Source organism: Orycteropus afer, unplaced genomic scaffold (assembly GCF_000298275.1).
Source record: "Orycteropus afer afer isolate SDZICR_OR568_19922 unplaced genomic scaffold, OryAfe1.0 scaffold00025, whole genome shotgun sequence".
NCBI lineage: Eukaryota > Metazoa > Chordata > Mammalia > Tubulidentata > Orycteropodidae > Orycteropus > Orycteropus afer.
In genome coordinates, this window is record NW_006921612.1 from 2,548,723 (window position 1) to 2,570,041 (window position 21,319).

General features: G+C 41.0%; 1 protein-coding gene across 1 annotated transcript in view; it reads right to left on the reverse strand.

Moving 5' to 3' along the window:
* Window positions 1-1,086: 1,086 nt before the first annotated feature.
* The window catches only part of LPIN1 (lipin 1), a 189,876-nt gene continuing 169,643 nt past the window's right edge, over window positions 1,087-21,319 (reverse strand). Inside the window, exons 18-21 of the mRNA XM_042783670.1 lie at window positions 17,338-17,490; window positions 6,068-6,182; window positions 4,352-4,455; window positions 1,087-1,246 (exon numbers count right to left, since the gene is read on the reverse strand). Of these exons, the coding sequence (XP_042639604.1) occupies window positions 1,087-1,246; window positions 4,352-4,455; window positions 6,068-6,182; window positions 17,338-17,490 (532 nt within the window). The remainder of the gene's footprint in view (window positions 1,247-4,351; window positions 4,456-6,067; window positions 6,183-17,337; window positions 17,491-21,319) is intronic.

Consider the following 21,319-nt stretch of genomic DNA (forward strand, 5'->3'; position numbering starts at 1 on the left):
TTTTAAATTTATTAATGACACTTGTAATAGAATATGGCTAAATCATTTATAACAGCAACCCAATCGGAGTAAAGTAATAAATAATATCTACAAAAAATATAATTTAAACTTCTTGAAATTATTTTCTTAAAACCAACCAATTTTTTTGAGAGTTCCCAATAAAAATCAACATCATTATCATTTGGCATAAATTCTGTTCAAGTCCCTATTCCAGCATCATCTTGCGAGGTAAAAGGATGCTGGCAGAGTACTGAACTGACTCAAAATACTGCCTTAGTAATATTGACTATAATTTGAAGGTAAGGCATTGCAAAGTTACAGAGAGCTAGAGGAAGCACATTCGAAATACAATGACTGCCACAGATGCATTAAGGCATAAATATTGCTGCCTTTAGCCATAAGAATGGGGAAGGCGGCATCCACCAATTACTTCAGTTATCTTTAACCAAAGTAATTAAAGAAGAACTTATCACCTAAAACCTAGACCAATAGGCAAATACTGCAAGGGAACATTCCCAAGGTCAACACCTAGAACTAGTATGGTTCCGATTCCTTCAAAGAGGCCTCAGATTCAGATCTTTTGGCCCTTCACGGTGTTCTCAGCCCTGTGCAAAAGAGGGTGGCACAACACTGTGATAAATAAAATGTGTCCCCTCCCTCACTCTTTACCAAAAATAGTACAGATCTGGCTTTCCTCAACTGATACTGTCATCAGCAGTGACAGCCCTCTGACAATCACCCTCTGCTTGGGTTTTTTCCTAGGCCCATATTGCACATGAACCTATAATCACTACAGCAGTCCGGGAATGCCACGTTGTAACTGGCTTTCAGTCCTAACTGAGGGCTTTCCACACTATGAATGTAGCCCGATTCCTCGCCTGTAATACATCTTTCATAGTTCACTTAGAAATGCTACCTCTCCCCCAAGGCAGTGAAGGTGGGGAGATGTTTCTAAATTCCTTCTGTTCTTAAGCAAATGACTGCACATCAGTCTCCCGAGTTCCAGCCCCATGGTTCACAAAACCTGTCCTTTAATGTGTGATGCCCAGTCTTCTGCCATGATGTCAAGAGGTTGTTTGGTACATTTTATGTTGAGGCAGAATGAACATCCTGGTTTTCAAAAGGTGGCAGTGGCTCTCTCCAAAAGGTGAAATTACTGAAAGTATCTGAGCAGGGAAAGTCTGAAGAATGGCTTCTTTTCAGTAATGGGAAAACATGGTCGACCACTTCACACAGTCTCACGTACCTGGAAGGAAAACGGAAATCATCATTGCCACTGAGGGACACCAGCCAACCCCAGCCACAGTGCACAGCTACCAAGCACCTAGCACCATGCTTACAAGTTAGGACAAAGAGATGACCCTGTAGCTCTCAAAGAGCTGACCACTTACAATGGAAGAGTTCTGGAATAATTTTTTACAGATCAATAGGAAATCAGAGAAGCAATCAAAGAGAATGCAAAGGAATCAGAAAAAAGTGGGACTTGGCTAAGGATGAAGGGGAATAGAGCAAATTAGGACAGAGGAAATTAGCATGGTGAGGGGACAGCCACTTGACTTGCCATGGAGGTCACATAGGGAGTATCAACAGAAAAGATTCACGGATAAACTACATCTTTGGACCACCAAAGAGATTGCCTCACTGTACAAGGAGAAAACACTGGGCCCTGAGGTTAAGGAGACACAGATTTGATCTTTAGATCTGCCACTACCAGCTGTGTGATCTTGGGAACATGACTAATCTCTCGAAGGCTCAATTTCTGCAATTTTGACAGAAGAATAATGAAGACTGTGTCACAGGGTTGTCATGAAAATTAAATAAAATAATGTATGCAACAATGCCTGGCCCATATGGGGCGCTCACTGAAGTTATGCAACAATAACTTTTTAACATGTCTCAGGAAAGAAGTCCTGGTTGGCATGAGGGTCAAAAAACCTGGAATCTACTCCTGACTTATTTGCTGTGTAACCTTGAACAAATGCTTTGCCTTCTTTGAACTTCAGGAGCTACATTTTTATAGCATGTAGAGTTGGACTAGGTCAGTGTTTCTCAATATGCTCTAGAATATTCTCTCACTCTGTTTTCTATGTCTTAAAGAAGATACTGCATTAGTTATTTTGACTTCTATTACCAAAAATTGAAGTTGCTACATAAAGCATGCATTTTCAGACTACCTGGTGCCTCCAACCAGAGATGTGGACGCACGCAGCCCTCTCCTACATACCCACGGACTCCTCCTTGACAATCACTGGCTCCCTTTCTAGTTCCAATTTCCTAAGAACCTAGAAGGAGCTTTTGAAGTCCCAACTCCAGGAATTAGCATGTTCTGAGGCATAAAATAACATTAAATAAGAATGAATGTGTGTATTTAATAAAGGACCTCCAAAGGACTTATGAGAAATATTGTGCTTGCACAAAATGGGAAAATCTCTCTTAATAAGCAAGTATTATGTCTTTTCTGGGGATTAAAACAAACAAATAAAATTAAAAAATACCTCCTGGCTTTAAGGCCTACTTGTTTGAGTTTTATGGCCAGGGGAGGACGGTCCCCCCTTCAGGGAGTAGTTCGTTGCCAGGCTGTGGGCACCAGATCCATAATCACTCTCACGTGCTGAGTGGCAGAGCCCAAATCCCATCTGTATGCCTCTTTCTGGCCTGTCCTTCACACACAGTGCTCCTTCAGAATAAGCAGGGTTCACATACTGACATTCACAAATGGAAAAAAGCACTAAACCTCTCCATCCTGCGTGGACCCCTACTCAGTAAAGACATCTCACATGATTTCTCAGATAGGGTCCTAGGCTCTGAGGAGCAAGCACCTACTTGGCTTAGAAGTGATTCAGTACCAAGTTCAGTGCCAGAGAAATGTGTGTGCCTCCCTGGGGAGAATTACTTTCTTACAGGGACAATCACATCTCCCAGTGTGAGCACTATATAAAAACATTCTTTGGTAATATATACAACAGTCTTCATTCATACAGAGATCCATGCTCCATTCTATGGGCAAAGCATGCATCTTAATTCCAGAATATCAGCAAATGGAAACCCCTCACAGTCTTCTAGGCAAACCCTCAAATGCTGGAATTCCTCTTTCCATGTCCCTCATGACATGGCTGCCACTTGCCTGCTGTCTGGGCAGACTCCTTTGCCATTTCCAGGCAGCACCAATCAGTTGAGAGGTCTTTTTGACCCTATAGAGAAACCTACCAGGTCTTTTCCACACTAGGGAGACCCTTCCATGTGGGGAAAGGGAACTCTGACACTGCCAGGGGTGGCCATTTTTAATGAAGGAAGGGGAAGAAATTGCAAGGACAGCCTTGCTATTGTTCTACAGATCAGAAAGCAAGCTGACTCTGACTTTGTTGAAAATGGAGGAGACTCTTGGCTCTATCTTCCCTTCTCCCCACACCCTTTGAGAATTGCTCCCTCTGCCTGGAACTGAATTAGCCACCAGTGGCTGTAAGAATCATCTTAAAAGTGAAAGTCTGCTCTGGAGGGAATCTACATTTCTGCTCTGTCCAAAGCCACATGAGGTACCTGGAGAAGACAAACCCTAAGAAACCACCAGAACCAAACTCCCCAAGTCTGACTCTGCCAGGTAAGGAAGGCTCTGACAGGGGCACTGTGGTCACTCATCCAGAGGCTATATTCCAAGTCTGTATAGATCAGACCAAAGGTGGTCCAGCCTCCGGAATGAACGAGGCAGGATGACACCATCTGCCTGGGCAAAACACAACCAACACATCTCTCACAGAACAAGGAGATGTTCTCCACTCCAAGAAGTAAGGAACTCAAAGGGAGGCATTTTAGAATCAAGAGTGATCCTACAACCAACTAGAATGCTTCATTCAAAGGAGTAATCCAATGTAGCCCAATGAGTCGGGGAAACTGGGTTTTGACCAAAAATATAAGAGGAATTCTTAAAACTACACAACGTTACTGGTAAGAACATTATTATAGGTCAGGATGTGAAGACAGAAACAGCTCCTCATCTTTAAATATAGCTTCAAGTGGCATTTCAATTTCGTTAAATTTCTAATTCACATGCTAGGCTTGCAAAACTAACTGGCAAATCTGACCACAAGTTTTTTAAATTCATTCAATTCCCTGCTGTAGCAACATCTAACCACTGGCTTAAATTTTAGACCCAGAGGGAAAATGATTCAATTTAAATTGTCCAAAAATTAATTTTTGGGAAAAAAGAAAAAAAAAGTTAAAATATATTTTTCATTGTAGGAATTAAATATTAAAATACAAGCAACAAATAATAAAATGTATCCTGTAAACTGTAAAACACTATTCTAAGATTAAAGGGACGGCAAGAGCAGTACCAGAGGTTCACGATACTCACGATGAGATGTTGGTCTTTGCATGTTCCTGAACTAGTTCTCCTTTGGGATTGACGGTGAATATTCTATTCAAAGACACTCCGACTTGCTTGTATGAATATACATCCTGTATTTGGCAAAGCCCATTGAAAGTGTTAATTAAAAAACTGTAAAAACAAATACATGAAAGTTCTGATTTTCTACAGTATTATAAAATTTTCATTAACCAAGTTATATCTCCAAATATCATAGAGAAAGAGTATCTTTTGATGTAAAACTATTAACTCCATTTTCTTCTCTGGGCCTCTCAGTTCCCTCATCTGTTCAAGAACTGAGTTAAAGGGTAGACAACCCACCACATCCCCTGAAATTCTAACATTCCTTAAGATTATTATTCTCTGACCCATTTTCTATATTATGATTTCAAACCAAGAGAATTTTCTTGTTGGGCAAGTAGTACCCAACTCTATTACAGGTCAGTTTGTGAAGAGAAGAACAGATTCTCCAGAATGCTTAACTTTCCAGTACATCTGGACAGTGCATACACTGTCTCAAAGCATTTGTGACAACATGTGAAACAATACTATTGCAGTGCAGTAAATTACTTAGTGTGGCTTTTCTACCCATAAGTCTTTGTAAACTCCAAGGTGGGATTTGCTATGAGCAACTGAGGAGCTCCTGATTGCTGAAGGTGTCCACCTGGAGTATTTCTGTTGGGAGTGGCACAAAACAATGTTCTGGGAGGTTCCCACTCTCTCTTAGGTGCTTAGAGTTTTGATGCTATGATTGGCTAGTTTGACCACCCTGCCGGGCTCAAAAGGAGGCCTCCTAGAGGCAGAACTCGCTCTCTGACTGCTGGTGGAGGAAGACGTGCTGCTGAAAGAGACACGGGCTCCTGAAACACACGCTGCTGGGAAAGAGACACAAGAGACACACATTGCTGAGTGAGATACCGAGGGACCAGCACTGCTGGGAAAGAGACTGTGAGAGACTCTTGGCTGAGGGACGGTGGGCTGGGAGAGAGACTGAGCATTTTTTCCTGAATTTGAGTTGTAGTCTGTGGTGCTTCCCTAATAAATCCCATAATCTAGTGAGCTCTGTGTGGCCACTGCAGCGAATTATTGAACCCAGGAGAGAGGTGGTGGGTGCTTTGGGAGGAACGGTTGGTGAAAGGGCTGGAGGGAGGCAGCATGTCTGGCCTTGTAGGAATAGGCCTTGGGTTACTGCTGGTAATCCTGTCTTCCTCTCGTGGGATTAGAGGAGGTCAGAACACGTGGCCTCCTTGCCGTTTTAGCAACTATATTATACTAAAATGCTGAATCACTGTGCTTAGCCTTGGCTTGGAAGTTCTCTTCTGATAGAAAGGGTCTAACCCTATTATATGTTATGCTTAGCAAGCAAATAGCCACATGATTCAGAGAATACCCAAATGGGCTAGAGTTTGCTGTTTAAATTGAGTAAGTACGTGAGACCAGGTACAATTTGGAGCTTCTAGCCCACATTTCATGCTTCAAATTGAAAGCAACTTGCCAACCTTTAAAGAAAACTAGAGTTCATGAGCTACTTTAAAATCTCTTTTCCTTTCGATGTAGGCAAGTGGCTATTTACCAGGCCATTTCTTGTAGCATAAAGGCTAAGAATCTGGCTTTCTTCATAACTTCAGGCCAAGGATTTCAGATACTAGCTGTCAGAAAAGGTAGTAATTTCAAGAGTTCTGATAGATCCCATCTATTACTTACAGCTGGTCGGTTTCCAAAAGCAGCATAAAAGGGTTCTGTATTTGGAAAAAACAGATTTTTGATGTCTGTCAAACATTGGACTTTAAACTTTTCTGGCTTCTTTTCAATCACTTCTCTGTTAAAGAAAGAAAGAAAGGATCAGAATGAGAAGATAAGCTTCATTAATAGAAACACCATTTTTAACTTTCAAAAGCTGCCATGACTCTAAGAACATTTTCCCATCTTCAAAAATTAAACATGTGTAAGTCAGTCAGCTGATCCCACCCAAAAAAGCAACAGATATTGAATCAGTACCTTAAAGGCATTCTACAAGGGGAAAAAAAAAAAAAAAAAAGCACTACAGAAGAGATTTCACTGAAAAACCAATTCCAGAGCATAGAAAGAGAAAAGCATTCCCAAATTCCTTCTATGGGGGAGCATAACCTCAAAAACTAAACCTAAAAAAGAAAAGTACAAGCAAAATGTGGGCCAATCTCATTTGTGAATGTAAATACAAAATCCTAAATCAATACACATATTTAAACTGACCCCAGCCACTAAAAAGCAGCTGCCATTGAGTTAATTCTGAATTATGGTTCCCCCGTGTGTCCAAGTAGAATGGTACTACCTAGGGTTTCTAATGGCTGATTTTTCAAAAGCAGACTACAAGGCCTTTCTTCTGAGGCACTTCTGAGTGAACTTGAACCTCTAACCTTTTGTTAGAAGCTGAGTGCTTAACATTCATGGCATGCAAACTCTGCAAAGGACCCCGGCAGGGAATCAAAGGGAAGTTTATTACAGGAATGCTAGGCAATTTAATACTTAAAATTGATTAACGTAATATAAATTTTAAAGGAGAAAAAACATGAGCATTTCAATAAATACACAAAGACTATTCAATGTAATTCAGCATCTAATCAGGATGAAAACCATTTGTACTACCTATTTAATAGTGAAATAATGGTGGACATTCTCACTATTTCAATTCAACACTGTACTGCAGGACCTATCCAATGTAGTGAGGTAAGAAAAATAAATCAAAGTTATATGGATTGGAAAGGAAGGAAAAAAAAAAAAACTATCATTATTCACACAAACATATTTAAAAAAAAAAAAAAAAAAACCTATGTACACAGAAAACCCAAAGATCCTACAGATGAAATATCAGTACTAGTAAGAGTTCAATACAGTTCTTGGCAACAAAATCACTCTACAAAAAACAACTGCACTTTCACGCATCAGAAACAAATAGGTAGAAACATAATTCTGTAAATGAATAAAAAACCAAACTCACTGAAACTGAGTAGTATCCAACCCATAGTGACTCCTCCTTCAGTTTCCGAGGTGGTATCACTATGTAAGTAGATTGCACAACCTTCCTTCTGAGGAGTGACTGGTGGGTTTGAACTGTCAGCCTTCTGGTTAGCAGTCAAATGCCTTAGGCACTATGCCACCAGAGCTCCTAAGTCTGTAAATAATATTTTAAAACATCAAGTATCTAGGAATAAAGCTTCAAAATGTAAAAAAGTGAAGATGTCACTTTGAGGACAAAGGTGTGCCTGACTCAAGCTATGGTATTTTCAGTCCCTTATATGCAACTGTCAGCTGAATGATGAGTAAAGGAGATCAAAGAAGAACTGATGCATTTGAATTATGGTGTTGGCGAAGAATACTGAATATACCATCGACTGTCAGAACAACAACAAAAAAGTCTGTCATGGAAGAAATACAACCAGAATGCTCCTTAGAAGCAAGGATGATGAGACTTCATCTCACATACTTTGGATGTGTTATCAGGAGGGGCCAGTTCCTGGAGAAGGACGTCATGAATGGTAAAGTAGAGGGTCAGCAAAAAAGAGGAAGACCTTCAATGAGACGGATGGATGAAGTGGCTACAACAATGGGTTCAAATATAGGAATGACTGTGAGGATGGCACAGGACTGAGCAGTGTTTCATTCTGCTGTACATGGGGTCATTGTGGGCTGGAACTGACTCAACAGCACCTAACAACAATAACAAGGAATAAATCTAACAAAAGATGTGCCAAGCATTTATGAATTGAATTACATAACTTTACTGAAATACAAGACCTAAGTAAATGAAAAAATATATCATATTATTGAATGGAAGATTCAATAATATATTGAGAAAGAATTACCCTAAATTGATGTACAGATTCACTGTAATTTTACTGCACAAAAGACAAGAACAGCCAGCACCCTTCTGATGATGGGAAGGTAAGGAGCTTGCCTCACTAGATATAACTAAGAACTATTATAAAGCTATGGTAGTATACAGACCATGTGTTGTTGTTGTTGTTGGTAGGTGCCGTCAAGTCATCTCTGACTCACAGTGACTCTATGCACAGCAAAGTGACACACTGCCTGGTCCTGTGCCAGCCTCATGGTCCCTGCTATACCTGAGCCCACCGCCGTAGCCACTGTGTCAATCCATCTCATTGAGAGCACTCCCCTTTTTTGTTGACCCTCCAATTTACCAATGGTCAATTTATCTAGCCCTTTGCCAATGGAACAAGACAATCAAGAAACAGAACCACAGAGATGTGGACACTTGATTTATGACCACCAGGGCGCCTCAAAGCAAGAGGGATGAGATGGTCTTTTTAGTCAATGGTTTGTGGACAACTGAATATCCATATAGGAAAAAAAGTTACATCAGACCCTAGCTCACTCTATACAAGGAGCCGTGTTGATTCAATTGTTAATCATTTGGCTGCAAACCAAAAGATTAAAGGTTCAAACCCACCAGCTGCTCCATGGGAGAAAAGATCTGGTGGTCTGCTCCTATAAAAATTACAGCCTAGATCACACTATGGGGCAGTTCCACTCTCCCCTATATGGTCACTATGAATAGGAATTGACTCGTTAGCTTACAAAAACACAGCATCATTCAATATATAAAAACCCGTTCCCAGTGGATTTTAAAACAAAATATAAAAGGCAAAACTACCAAGTATAATACAGAAGAATATCATTATGCCTAAGGTTAGGGAAGAATTTTTTAAATGTACAAAAAGCATAGATCACAGAAGAAATGATACACTCAATTACATGAGACTAAGAATATATATTCATCAAAAGCCATAACTGGAAAAAGATGTTCCTACACTTATAACACAGGTTAAGTATAGAGACTATTATATAACATACTTTTACAAATCAAAAGGAAAAATAGGTAAAAGATCTGAACAGAAGAGGAAGCCCAAATGGCTAATAAACACATGAAGAGAGGCATCCTATCCCACCAGACTAACAAAAATGTAAAAGTCTGGTAAGGTTGTAACAAGAAAGCAAAGAAATAGAGCATTTAGACATTGGCGCTAGGTACACAAATTGATTAACTATCTTGGAAAACAGCTTGGAATCACCTGATAAAGCTCAAGATGTCCATACTCTATGCAATTCCACTCTCAAGGATATACCTTAGAGCAACTATTGCATATGTGCCCCAGCAGATCACAGCAATGTTCACTGCTCACAACAGCAAACACTGGAAATGACTCAATATTCACCAACACTCAAATGGATAAATAAACTGTAGCAGAGCTGACTCATAGTGATCCCTCGTTGGGTTTCTGAGGTGGTATCACTATAGAAGTAGATTGCCCAACCTTCCTTGTGAGGAGTGGCTGGTGGGTTTGAACCGCCAGCCTTCTGGTCAGCAGTCAAATGCCTTAGGCAACTATGCCACCAGAGCTCCTAAGAAGACTACTACACAAACATTAAAATGAATGAACTACATAGCTACATTCAACAATCTTGGGAACATAATGTTGATCAAAAAAGCAAGCTCCAGAAGAACACGTTTCCACTCATATAAAGTTCACAAATGTGCAAGATTAAATACATTGGTTAGGACCAGAAACATAACACACACAAATATATGTGATAAAACTATTAAGAAATACAAGGGATGATTAAGATAAAATTCAGGAATATGGATTACTTCTGAGAGGGGAAGGATGAGAGCAATTAAGAGACTTCAACTGGTAATGGGATTGTCCTTTTTCTGAACTGAGGGGTGGGTACACTGGTGTTTACTGTTATCTCACACATATTTTACAAATATTCTTTAGTACCTATTCAGTATGTGATTTAAATGAGGAGGAAGAGGAAGATAGAGCACAAAGCTGAACATCAAAAGACCCAAGGGCAGGTGCCCTTGGCACTAACTTCTGTGGACTCCAAGGCCCTCCTAACACCAAAATGAGGGACTTGAGTTCTACATCTCAGAACGCTTAGTGACAGATAAATGAGGGACTGCATTATTCTAAGTCTCAAATGTCAATGCATTGGGGGAAAATATCCAAATTCAACTTCCTGCTTTAGCCACACACAGTGTGTAAATGTGCAGGATGTGCGGTGGAGGGTGGAGAGGAAAATGTCTATATGCATATACAGGCAGACCCCAGTCAGGAGCATGGACTTACAGACAACTACTACTTGCCCTTTATTGTTATGTAGATTTGCCCTCACTTTGAAACAACTGAATCAACCCCTAAACCAAAACTCACTGCCATCAAGTGGATTCTGGCTCATAGCAACCCTACAGGACAGGGTAGAATTACCCCATAGAGTTTTCAAGGCTGCCAGTCTTTACAGAAGCAGACTGCCTTGTTTGTGGAACAGCTGGTAGGTTTGAAACGCCTTTGGTTAGCAACCTAACACTTTAACCAAATCTCCACTAGAGCTCAACCAACCCCTACTTGCAACAAATTCTACATAACCACCTTCGCTTGCTGCATATGCAGCTTTTAAATCATCCAGCCTTTTCTTGCACACACACAAAACTGACCCACTGTCATTGAGTTGATTCTGACTCATAGCAACCCCCACTGGGTTTCCAAGGCTGTAAACCTTTATGGAAGCAGATTGCCTCATCTTCCTCCCACAGAGCAGCTGGTGGTGGGTTTGAACCACTGACCTTCTGCTTAGCAGCCAAATGCTTTACCCATTATGCCACCAGAACTCCTTTCTTACACTCAAGTAAGGTTATATAAGAATTATATGCACCTGTTGCAACTGACCTACAAATTCTACTTAAAGACACAATTAGGAACAGATCTCATTCATCATGCAGGGACTGCATGTACACCAAAGTAAGTAGTCCACAGTGAGAACACTTCTGTGGCCCTTGCCACCAACTGCTTTGAAGGTGCATGACTCCTGGTTTGGTAGTTAGGATCCCTAGGTAGTAAGTGGTGAGACTGCTGAGAATTGGTATGGTACGCAATATAGATTCTACCACAGCACGGCTAATCTATTTGCTCATTTTAATTTGTAAATACTCACTTGGTATTCACCTCATCCTATTAGCAATTTTACTCTAGCAACAAATAAACATCATTCGTCCAAGTGTCAGAACAGCTCAGACCACCACAAAGGGAAAACTGAGTTACTTGTGGAATAATGTCTCCTTTGCCAGAGATAGATGCCAGCCTCTGATTTTGCCTAACTAACTCCAGAAGCTAAGCTCTGCTCATCAACCCAGAGTCATGGGAATTACAGCAAAGGCTAATTTGTCCAGCCCTGCCCATTAGCACAACTCATCACTGAAACTACCCGCAAGACTGGAGCCATACTTATTAAGAACATACACTGTACTCATCAAGCATTCATGAAAATCATCTGAATAGCTGTCTTCACAACAAACAGGATAGGTAACTAAAAAGAATCACATGACTCAAATCCAATTTCTACCTTAACAGGAGCAGCTACCATACCAAAAGAGTGTGTAAGAAATTCAAGTTTTTTTTTTCAGACCTATTTCCCTGAATTACAGTATTTTAGAATTGAAATGGACCCTTAAGATCTTCTAGTCCAACCCCCTCACCTGGCAGTTGAAGAAACAGACTGAGAAAAGGGAGGCGCCACTCTAGTCACACTGGTTAAGCCGCCACCACACACGATTAAAGCTTGGGGCTCCTAAGTCTCACTTCAGAACCCTCGCTGCCAATCCTTGCTGAGAGCTATTTCTGCATATTCACCCACTACATTTCTTTTCAATTTAAACCCTTGCAGTATAATCAGAACTGTATCCAATTAAAGTGTATTGTCTATAGGTGTTATGAATGAGATTGTGTCCCCCAAAAAAGATTATGTTGAAATCTTAAACCCCAGTACCTGTAAATTTACTTAATTGGAAACCCCAAGTGAGTTAAGTTTTGGGGGGTTTTTGGGTTTTTTTCATCTAAGGAACATAGGGAAAACCCCTGCATTGCTCTATCAATGGGAAGGTGCACACACCATACAGATGAAATTGAATTTACTTGGGACCTTTACCGGCTCTCTCTAAGCTACACGAGCTAGTTTTCTAGTTCTTCATAAAAAGCGTTCCTCCACTTTAAGCCACTGCACCAGGCAAAATTTTCCCCTGAATTTGTCTAGGCCACCTTGGATCCTGTTTCTTTTCTCAGTATTCAGAAGTTCTCCTGCTGCTACAGCATATTCTTTGACTAATACCATTTTTTTTTAAATTGTGGTAAAATGTACATAACATAAAATTTGTCATTTTCAGAAAATAACAAATGCTAATGAGGATGTGGAGAGATTGGGACTCCCATACACTGCTGGTGGGACTTTAAAATGGTACAACCACTGTGGAAAGCAGTATGGCAATTCCTTAAAAAGTTGGAATTAGAAATACCATTTGACCCAGCCACTCCACTACTAGGTATATATCCAAAAGAAGTGAGAGCCAGGACAAGAACAGATATATGCACACCCATGTTCATGGCAGCACTATTTACAATAGCCAAAAGATGGAAACAACCTAGGTGTCCATCAACTGAAGAATGGATAACCAAACTATGGTGTATATATACACAATGGAATACTACACAACTCTAAAAAATAACGTAGAATCTACAAAACACTGTGGGTGAACTTGGAAGACATTATGCTGAGTGAAATAAGTTAATCACAGAAGGACAAATATTGTATTAGTCTGTTATTGTAAAAAGTCAAGAAAAGGTTTATATATGGAAGGAAATTTTCTTTGTTGGTTACGGGGGCGGGAGGGTAAGGAAGGGAACACTGTTAGATAGGTATTGATACAGACAAGTATTGATTTGGGTAAAGAGAAGGACAATGTACCAAATGTCAGTGATCAACATGGTGGCATCAAGGAAGAGGAAGACATAAAGAGGTACAGGGGAGGTATAGACAACAAAGATGAACCCTTCTGAACATACAGTGCTGTGTTATCAGTGAAGGCAAACATGGATATATGGCTGGACAGATGGATGGAAAGGCTGAACTGTTAGGTATGTCTGTGCAGGGGGGTAGTTTGCCCAAGACCATGTATAGGGTTGGCAGACAATGTTTCTACAAGTGTATTGGTATGTTCTGTAAGAATTCCCAGGTATAGAGTAGAGCTGATAAGGGACAAGGTTGTAGTCATTTCTTGGCCACAGCCAGCTACCCAGAGTGAGAGAGTAGTTGGACCTGTGGGCTTGGGGACCATAGTCACAGGGGACATCCAGCTCAACTGGCATAACATACTACACATACGAAACATTGTTCCACATCCTACTTTGGCAAGTAGCAACTGGAATCTTAAAAGCTTACAAGCACCATCTAGATGCAACAATGGGTCTCTCCTCATCCAGAGCAAAGAAGAATGAAGAAAACCAAAGATTCATGGAAATAATTAGTCCAAGTGACTGGTACACCATGCAATCCTCAGCCTATACGACTATAAGACCAGAAGAAGTAGATGGTGCCCGGCTACCACTGTCAACCACTCGGAGGGGGATCTCTGTAGGAGATCCTGGATAGAGTGGGAGAACAATGTGGAACAAAACTCAAAATCATTAAAAAAAAAAAAGGGAGAGACTAGGTTTGCTGGTCTGATAGAGCCTGATGGAACCATTGAGACTATGGCCCCTAGCTGCCCTTCAGGTCTGGAATTGAACCCACTCCTGTGACTTCCAGCCAAAGAAAAGATAGACATATGAGGTGAACATTTACACTAGTAGATACACTCCTTGGAGAGAACAATCATGGGAGAATAGAAGGGCTGTGTATGCACAGGGAGACAGCTCAGGGGGCAGGAATGCATGGGAGGGAAGGACACAGGGAAGAGGTAACTATGGGGAGGAAGTGAGAAGGGAGCTGTTGCATTGTAGTAAGTTGTAGTCAATGTCATGAGACAAAGTGAACTGCTGTGTGGAAAGTGAATTTGCTCTAAAAACTTTTACCCAAATCACAATTAAAAACAAACAAAAATTTGCCATTTTAACCATTATCAAGTGTACGGACCAGTGGCACTGATCACTCACAGTGCTGTGCAGCCATCACCACTGTTTGTTTCCAAAATATTTTCATGATCCCAGATGAAATTTTGTACCCATTAAGCCATGGCTCCCTAGCTCCCCTTCCCCCAGTTCACAGTAACCAGTAATCTACTTTTTATCCCTATTCATTTATATATTCTAGATATTTCATATAAATGTAGCCATACAATAAACAAAAAGAAGAAGAAAGGGAGACAGAGGTTGTCAGAAGAGGAAACGTGGCATGTGAAGATGTATCAACAGGCCAGTGGACACTTGGAGCTACCAGAAGCTAGGAGAGACACAAAAGGATTCTTCCTTAGAGCCTCCAGAGACAATAAATGAAAACTATGAGAAAATTCATAGAAAACTATGAGACAATAAATTTCTGATGTTTAAAGCCAGTCTCTTAGTGGCACTTCATTACAGCAGCCCATGATAAACAAATACAGGAAACTAACACAAATAAGGAAGGTCATTCAACTCATCCATCAATTCTAGAAAGAAAACCTGCAGAACAGTTAACACATCCAATGGTTTTGGTTAGATTGTAGCTAGAAAGCACCAGGCTGTTGTCCATTTGACATGTGAAGCATTTTCCAAAGAGGAAAAATTTTAAGTGGTTTTTGTTTGTTTGTTTTCTAAAATAATTCCTCGTAGGCAAAAAGTGGTATTTATAATAAGGAAAAAATGACAAGGACCACACCTTAAATTTATTTTTAGTGGCAGAATGTGAGAGTAATGACACTTTCCCTAGCAAAGACATCCTACTTCATACATGCTAATAAGTTGCCTGTTGCAAACTGTCACAACTCAGGGACACCATTCCCTTAACACATCTGGATTTCTACTGAGATCCACAGTTACCACCACTCTTGGGACTTGAAATACACTATAGAATCCATAATTTCTGCCAGAATTTTCTCCCAAGAACATGCACATTTCAAAATGAGCTCATTTACTACAGGGAAAAAGTTACTAGACAAAACAAAGATGGAAACAAAAGATTCATGGAAACAATTAGTCCTAGCGGCTGGTATACCATGCGATCCACAGCCTATACAACTATGAGACCAGAAGAACTAGATGGTGCCCGGCTACCACTGTCAACCACTCAGAGGGGGATCTATGTAGGAGATCCTGAATAGAGAGGGAGAACAATGTGGAACAAAACTCAAAATCATTTGGGGAAAAAAAAAGAGGGGGGGGGGGGACCAGGTTGCTGGTCTGATAGAGCCTGATGGAACCACTAAGACCATGGCCCCTACCTGCCCTTCAGGTCTAGAACTGAACCTACACCTGTGGCATCCAGCCAAACAAAAGACAGGCATATGAGTTGAACGTTTACCTGACGTAGATACACTCCTTGGAGAGAACAATCATGGGAGAAAGAAGGGCTGTTTACGCACAGGGAGACAGCTCAGGGGGCAGGAGTGCACAGAGGAATAAGACACAGGACAGGGGTAACTATTCAGAGGAAGTGGGAAGGGAGCTGTTGCATTGGGGTAAATTGTAGTCACTGTCATGAGACAAAGTGTATGTGAACAGCTATATGGAAAGTGAATTTGCTCTGTAAACTTTCACCCAAATCACAATTGGGAAAAAAAAAAAAAGATGGAAAAGGCATCTATAGAGGTGAAGAAAAATATTCAAGACTCAACATGAAGTTTTCGACTCCTCCGGGTTTTCCCACGGTTTTGCAAGGTTAGTAACAGGAAGGAGCTAATCTGGAGACCAAATTCAGGCAGAATCATGTAAAAGCTATACAGTAGGTCTGAAAAATACAACTACATGATATTTGCAATTACCCTTTGGCAGGACTACTGTTCTGTAGGTGATGGCACTGGTTTATGCTTTGGGAGAAGTCTGGGAACTGCTCTGGGCCTAAGCAGAAGTCCCATGTTTTCCTCCTCCCACTCCAACGTAGTGCCTAAGGCATTTGACTGCTAACCAGAAGCTGGCAGTTCAAACCCACCAGCCACTCTTCGGAAGGAAGATTGAGCAATCTACTTCTGTAGCGATTATCACCTCGGAAACCCAAGGAGGGGTTGCTATGAGTCAAATTAACTCAACAGCAGTGAGTTTGGGTTTTTTTTTTTGGTACTCCAATGAGGTGAGGGCTAGATTGGTTTAGCTTCCTTGAATAAGGCTGGAAAGGTGAAGGGAGAGAAGCATAATCAGAAATTGGCTAGTGGCATGTTATAAAAACCAAAACCAAACCCATTGGTATTGAGTCAATTCCAACTCATAGTGACTCTAATTGGGTTTCCGATGAGGTAAATCTTTACAGAAGTAGATTGCCCAATCTTCCTTCTGCAAGAGTGACTAGTGGATTTGAACCACCAACTTTCTGGCTAGCAATGAGATGCCTTAGGCACTGTGCTACCAGAGTTCATTAGTGGTGTGTTATAGGACCATTCAAATTAACGGTGTAATTACAGCTCTGAGAAAAGAGAACAAGCATTATGGGAGCCCAAAGTCAGGTGGGTGGTGACAGCTGGTAGAGGGGCCACTAAACCCAACCCAGGTTTCAGATTATGTGGATACAAATTGATTCTCAAAGGTCCATTTAAGACTTAGCTGGCCAAAGCAGAGATGGGGAAGGGGGAAGACAAGTGATCCCCAAAAGGGGAACAGGATGTGACAAGCTCAAAGTAAAGACTATCATTCTGGAAAGTGGAAATAGTTTAAGATAACTGAGTTTTAGAAACTGGAGAAGAGGGCAGGGTCAGATCATGAAGAGTCACACTGTGCCAAGCTAATGAACCGGAGTTGATCCTGAGAGCCATGAGGAGCCAAGGAAGGGTGGTGAGCAGGCAGTGACAGGGCTACAACTGTATTTTACAGTAATTTTTCTGGTGCTAATTTAGATATTGGTTGGGGAAGACCAGTTAAAAGGCTATTCTTGCAAAACTTCCAGTCAGGAACAAAGAGAGTGTGAACTAGTCGAAAGATCTGGGAGTGGGAGGCAGATTGAACCTATACGTGCAGTACCTGTGCAAGGCAGAGAAGAGACTGCTTGGGCTCAGCAGTAGCGGTCCCTGAGGTAACACCGTGCCCCTCTCATTAACCCAGTGCAAATATCCTCTTGTCATGTCTGCCATCCCGATGGCACGTGCAGAGCAGTAGAGAAACTTATATCCATTTCTGAAAAACAAAGAAAATATGCATGTTTAAAGGCATCATAAAGTGAGACTTTTTGTATTCACAAACCCCAATATGTATGTTTCATGAAAACTGGCATTGTTGCAAGCTCCCTCACAAATAAAGCCAACATTATAGAAAATCTTATCTTCAATAGAAAAATAAGGCTATACCCATTGCACTATAATTTAGTAAGTGCTTTCACTTTCATCACTTCATTTCATCCTCATGAGAACACTGTTGGGTAGCTATTTCTCTACTTTATTGCTGAGGTTCAGATCTTCAGACAGGCCAACCTACCTGCAGGTATACTGTTCACTCTCCCCTGTCCCTGCTCCTAGCTAACAGCAACCCATCCACTTGTGCACAGGACACCACCCCCACATGCCAATTTACAGTCTGCTGCAGGAGTGAGAGTCCCACCACCCCTAGAATAAAATCCCTCCTTGACCCTCACCACATATACCAATGTCAAATCCTCTCTCTCTTCTGGATAATTCCCATCAGTATGTAAATATGCTGCAATCACTTTCATCTCAACCTAAAAACAAACCTAATCAAAAACAATGTCTCTCTCTCACACACACACACACACACACACAAACAAAAACCTCCTTAGACTCTTTCCAGCTAAAATCCCATTTCGCTGCTCCCTTTTACAACAAATTTCTTTCAAAGATTTGTTTATATTCATTGGCTCCACTTCTTCACTTGACTTTCTCTCCTTTACTCACTCCATTCAGGCTTTTGTTCCCATTTCATCACTGCCCTTGTAAAGGTCACCAATGACGTCCACCTTGCTAAATTTAGTAGGCAATGTTCGGCCTTGATATTAATAAGCTTCATAGTAGCATTTGACACAACTAATCATTCTTCCTCTAGAACACTTCCTGCACTTGGCTTCCAGGACTCCACAATTTCTGGTTTACCCTCCTCACTGGCACTCCTCAAAATGATGGCTTTGCTGCTCCATCTCCTCCACCCAGACTCCAAAGGCTGGAGTGTTCTGGGGTCCAGACTCACTCACTCCCCCCACTCCCTAGTTGGTCTCAACTATTTCCATGGCCTTATTTGCCACATCCAAACTGAGTAAGTCTAAAATATTTTCCTGTTAATCACAAAATTACTGCTTTTAGTACGACTACCTTTCATTTTTTTTAACCACAGAAAACTTAGTGTCCTAAATGAGATGTGAGGAGCTCTGGTGGTACAGTGGTTAAAGCATCTGGTTGCTAACCAAAAGGTCAACAGTTCAAATCCACCAGCCGCTCTGCAAGAGTTTTTGTCCATTCACACCCTTAAAAGCCCTATAGGGTGATTCCACTGTGGCCAATAGAGTCGTTATGAGTTGGAATTGATTAGATGGCAGTGGGTTTGGATTTTTGATAAATGAGATGTGCTATGAGTATAAAATATATACCAAGTTTCAAAAGTTTAGTATAAAAAACCTAAACTGTTGACCTTTCTGTTTGCAGCTGAGCACTTAACCACTGCACCACCAGAGCTCTTACCTCTTAAACATAGTATATGAAAAGAAGACAACTCCCTGAAGTCTTCCCCACTTCAGCAAATGGCAGTCTCATTAACCCAGCTGAAATCTCAGGAGCCACTCTTGGTTTCTACTTTCCCTCACAGCCACCATCCCCATCTCAATCCATTAGCAAGTTGTCTTTGCTCCACCAATGCCTATTCCAAAACCATCCCCTCAGTATCACTACTACTACCCTCATCCACACCACCACTGCCTCTCCTTTTGCCTCAATCCCCCAAATCAAGCCTTCACATAGTACCCAAGGAAAACTTAAAGTTTAATCAAATTGTGTTTGAAACCATGCTCTTAATGGTTTATCATCTCTCTCAAAACATAACCCAAATTCTTTGCCATGTCCTAAAGGCCTTTAAGACCTGGCCCTGCCTTTCTCCCTATCCCCAGCCACTACTACCATCCCTTACCATCACTCCTGACTAACCACACAGACGTTCTTCCTGTTCCTTCAGGTCATCCAACTCATTCCTGCACTGGGCATTTCTCTGTGCTGTTCCTTCCATCTGGAGCCCTTTTCCTCTAGATCTTCAGAGCTCACTCGCTCCCTCACCTCATACAGGTCTCTGTTCAAATATTACTTCCTCAGAAGACCCCTCCATTGCTTACTCTTTCTAAAATAAAACACACACATATACGCACAACACTTACTCTGTGCACAAGCCCCTCGCTCTGTCTTTATTTTTCTTCATAGCACTTATATATTATATTCATTTGTATGACTGTCTCATTAATCTGCAAACTCCATGAGGGTAAGAACTTGGCCCCATTCCTTGCTTTATTCTCAGTGTGAAAAACAATGCCTGGTATATAGATAGCATTTAGTCAATATTTGCTGAATAGGCAAATACAAACTATCCACTTCCTATCCAATTTATTTGTATTCCTATCCAACATAAATTATTTTAGGGTGGTAAAAGGACTTATCTCTAAATTGCTTAATAATGTCTAATTAAAAACCAAGGAACAGAAAAGTTTTAAGACAAAAAATATGTAGAAATATCAGCTTGTTTGGAACACAGGCATCCATTTGAAAATCAAGTGACCTTTGCAACCAAGTATTTTTGTATTGTAGCTAATTAGTGCAATTTTAAAAAAAAAATCATTATTTCTGTATATAGCTCTTCATATCAAAGTCCTACAAGGTGCCACCTGGAGGACTCTAGGATGCTAATTTTATTCAAAACTTGATTTTCAAATACCTTTCACAGTATGATCATGCCACTGAGTTGTTCTCACCATAGAAGTGTTTGGCTTCTAAGTCCATGGCTAAGTTTATCTGGAAATCAGCTTTCAGAAGTCTCATTGGGGTAAAATGCCTGTTGGTGGCAGCAGGGATTACCTCTCTAGAACCTTTACCCTTGTTTTGGAAATGCTGGTAAGTGCCACATGCTCAAGTTGCACCAAATCACCAACACCTACCCTCAATGGTGCCCCTTATGGGTAAGACTCCTTACTCAGATGGGCATGACCTACAAGCAGACTCAGCCCACATCTCTGCACAATCCATACATGCATTCCATCTTCCCTCCTCTATACAAACTGACTAAGCACTTCCCTGTGCCAGACCCCATGCTAAGCTGGTTGTGCATATATAGCAGGACATAGGCCAGCTCTGCAGGAACAAAGGGTGTTGTGGGAAAAACAGACAATTACAGACAGAGTAGACATAGACAGAGTACATATGACAAAGCAGAGGTGTATACAAGGTTCCATGGAAACCCAGGAGTAGAAAAAACTCTGTTTAAGAAGATACAAGGAAATATAAGTACAAGTGCACACACATGAATGTATCATACCTATTTCTCCAATATGCCCATCAATTGAAACTGGGCTCTAGGGAGATACCAGAGTTAAAAAAAAAAAGAACAGAGTCTTGATACAAGCAGTTCTATACTCCTTTTTGAAACACTTGACTCAGATATCTGAATAGCTGGAGGTTTTGAGAGTATTTTCTAGACTGAAGTTTTTCAACATTGGCACTACTGACATCTTGGACCATATAACTGTTTGTTGGGAGGATTTGCACTGTGTATTGATAGATATTTGGCAGCCTACACTATTACCCAATAGAAGCCAGTCACAACAATCAAAAATGTCTGCTGGCATTGCCAAATATTCCATGGTTGAAACCCACCATTCTGGAGAAAAGGACCTGTGTCTCCCTGAGGTCCCATTTGTACTTCTATGAGTCCTGTTACCTTAAGAAAGGAAGGGGAGGCGGGGCAAGATGGCGGACTAGGCAGAAGGATTGCACAGACCCTCTTCAACAAAGAAAAGGGAAACCAA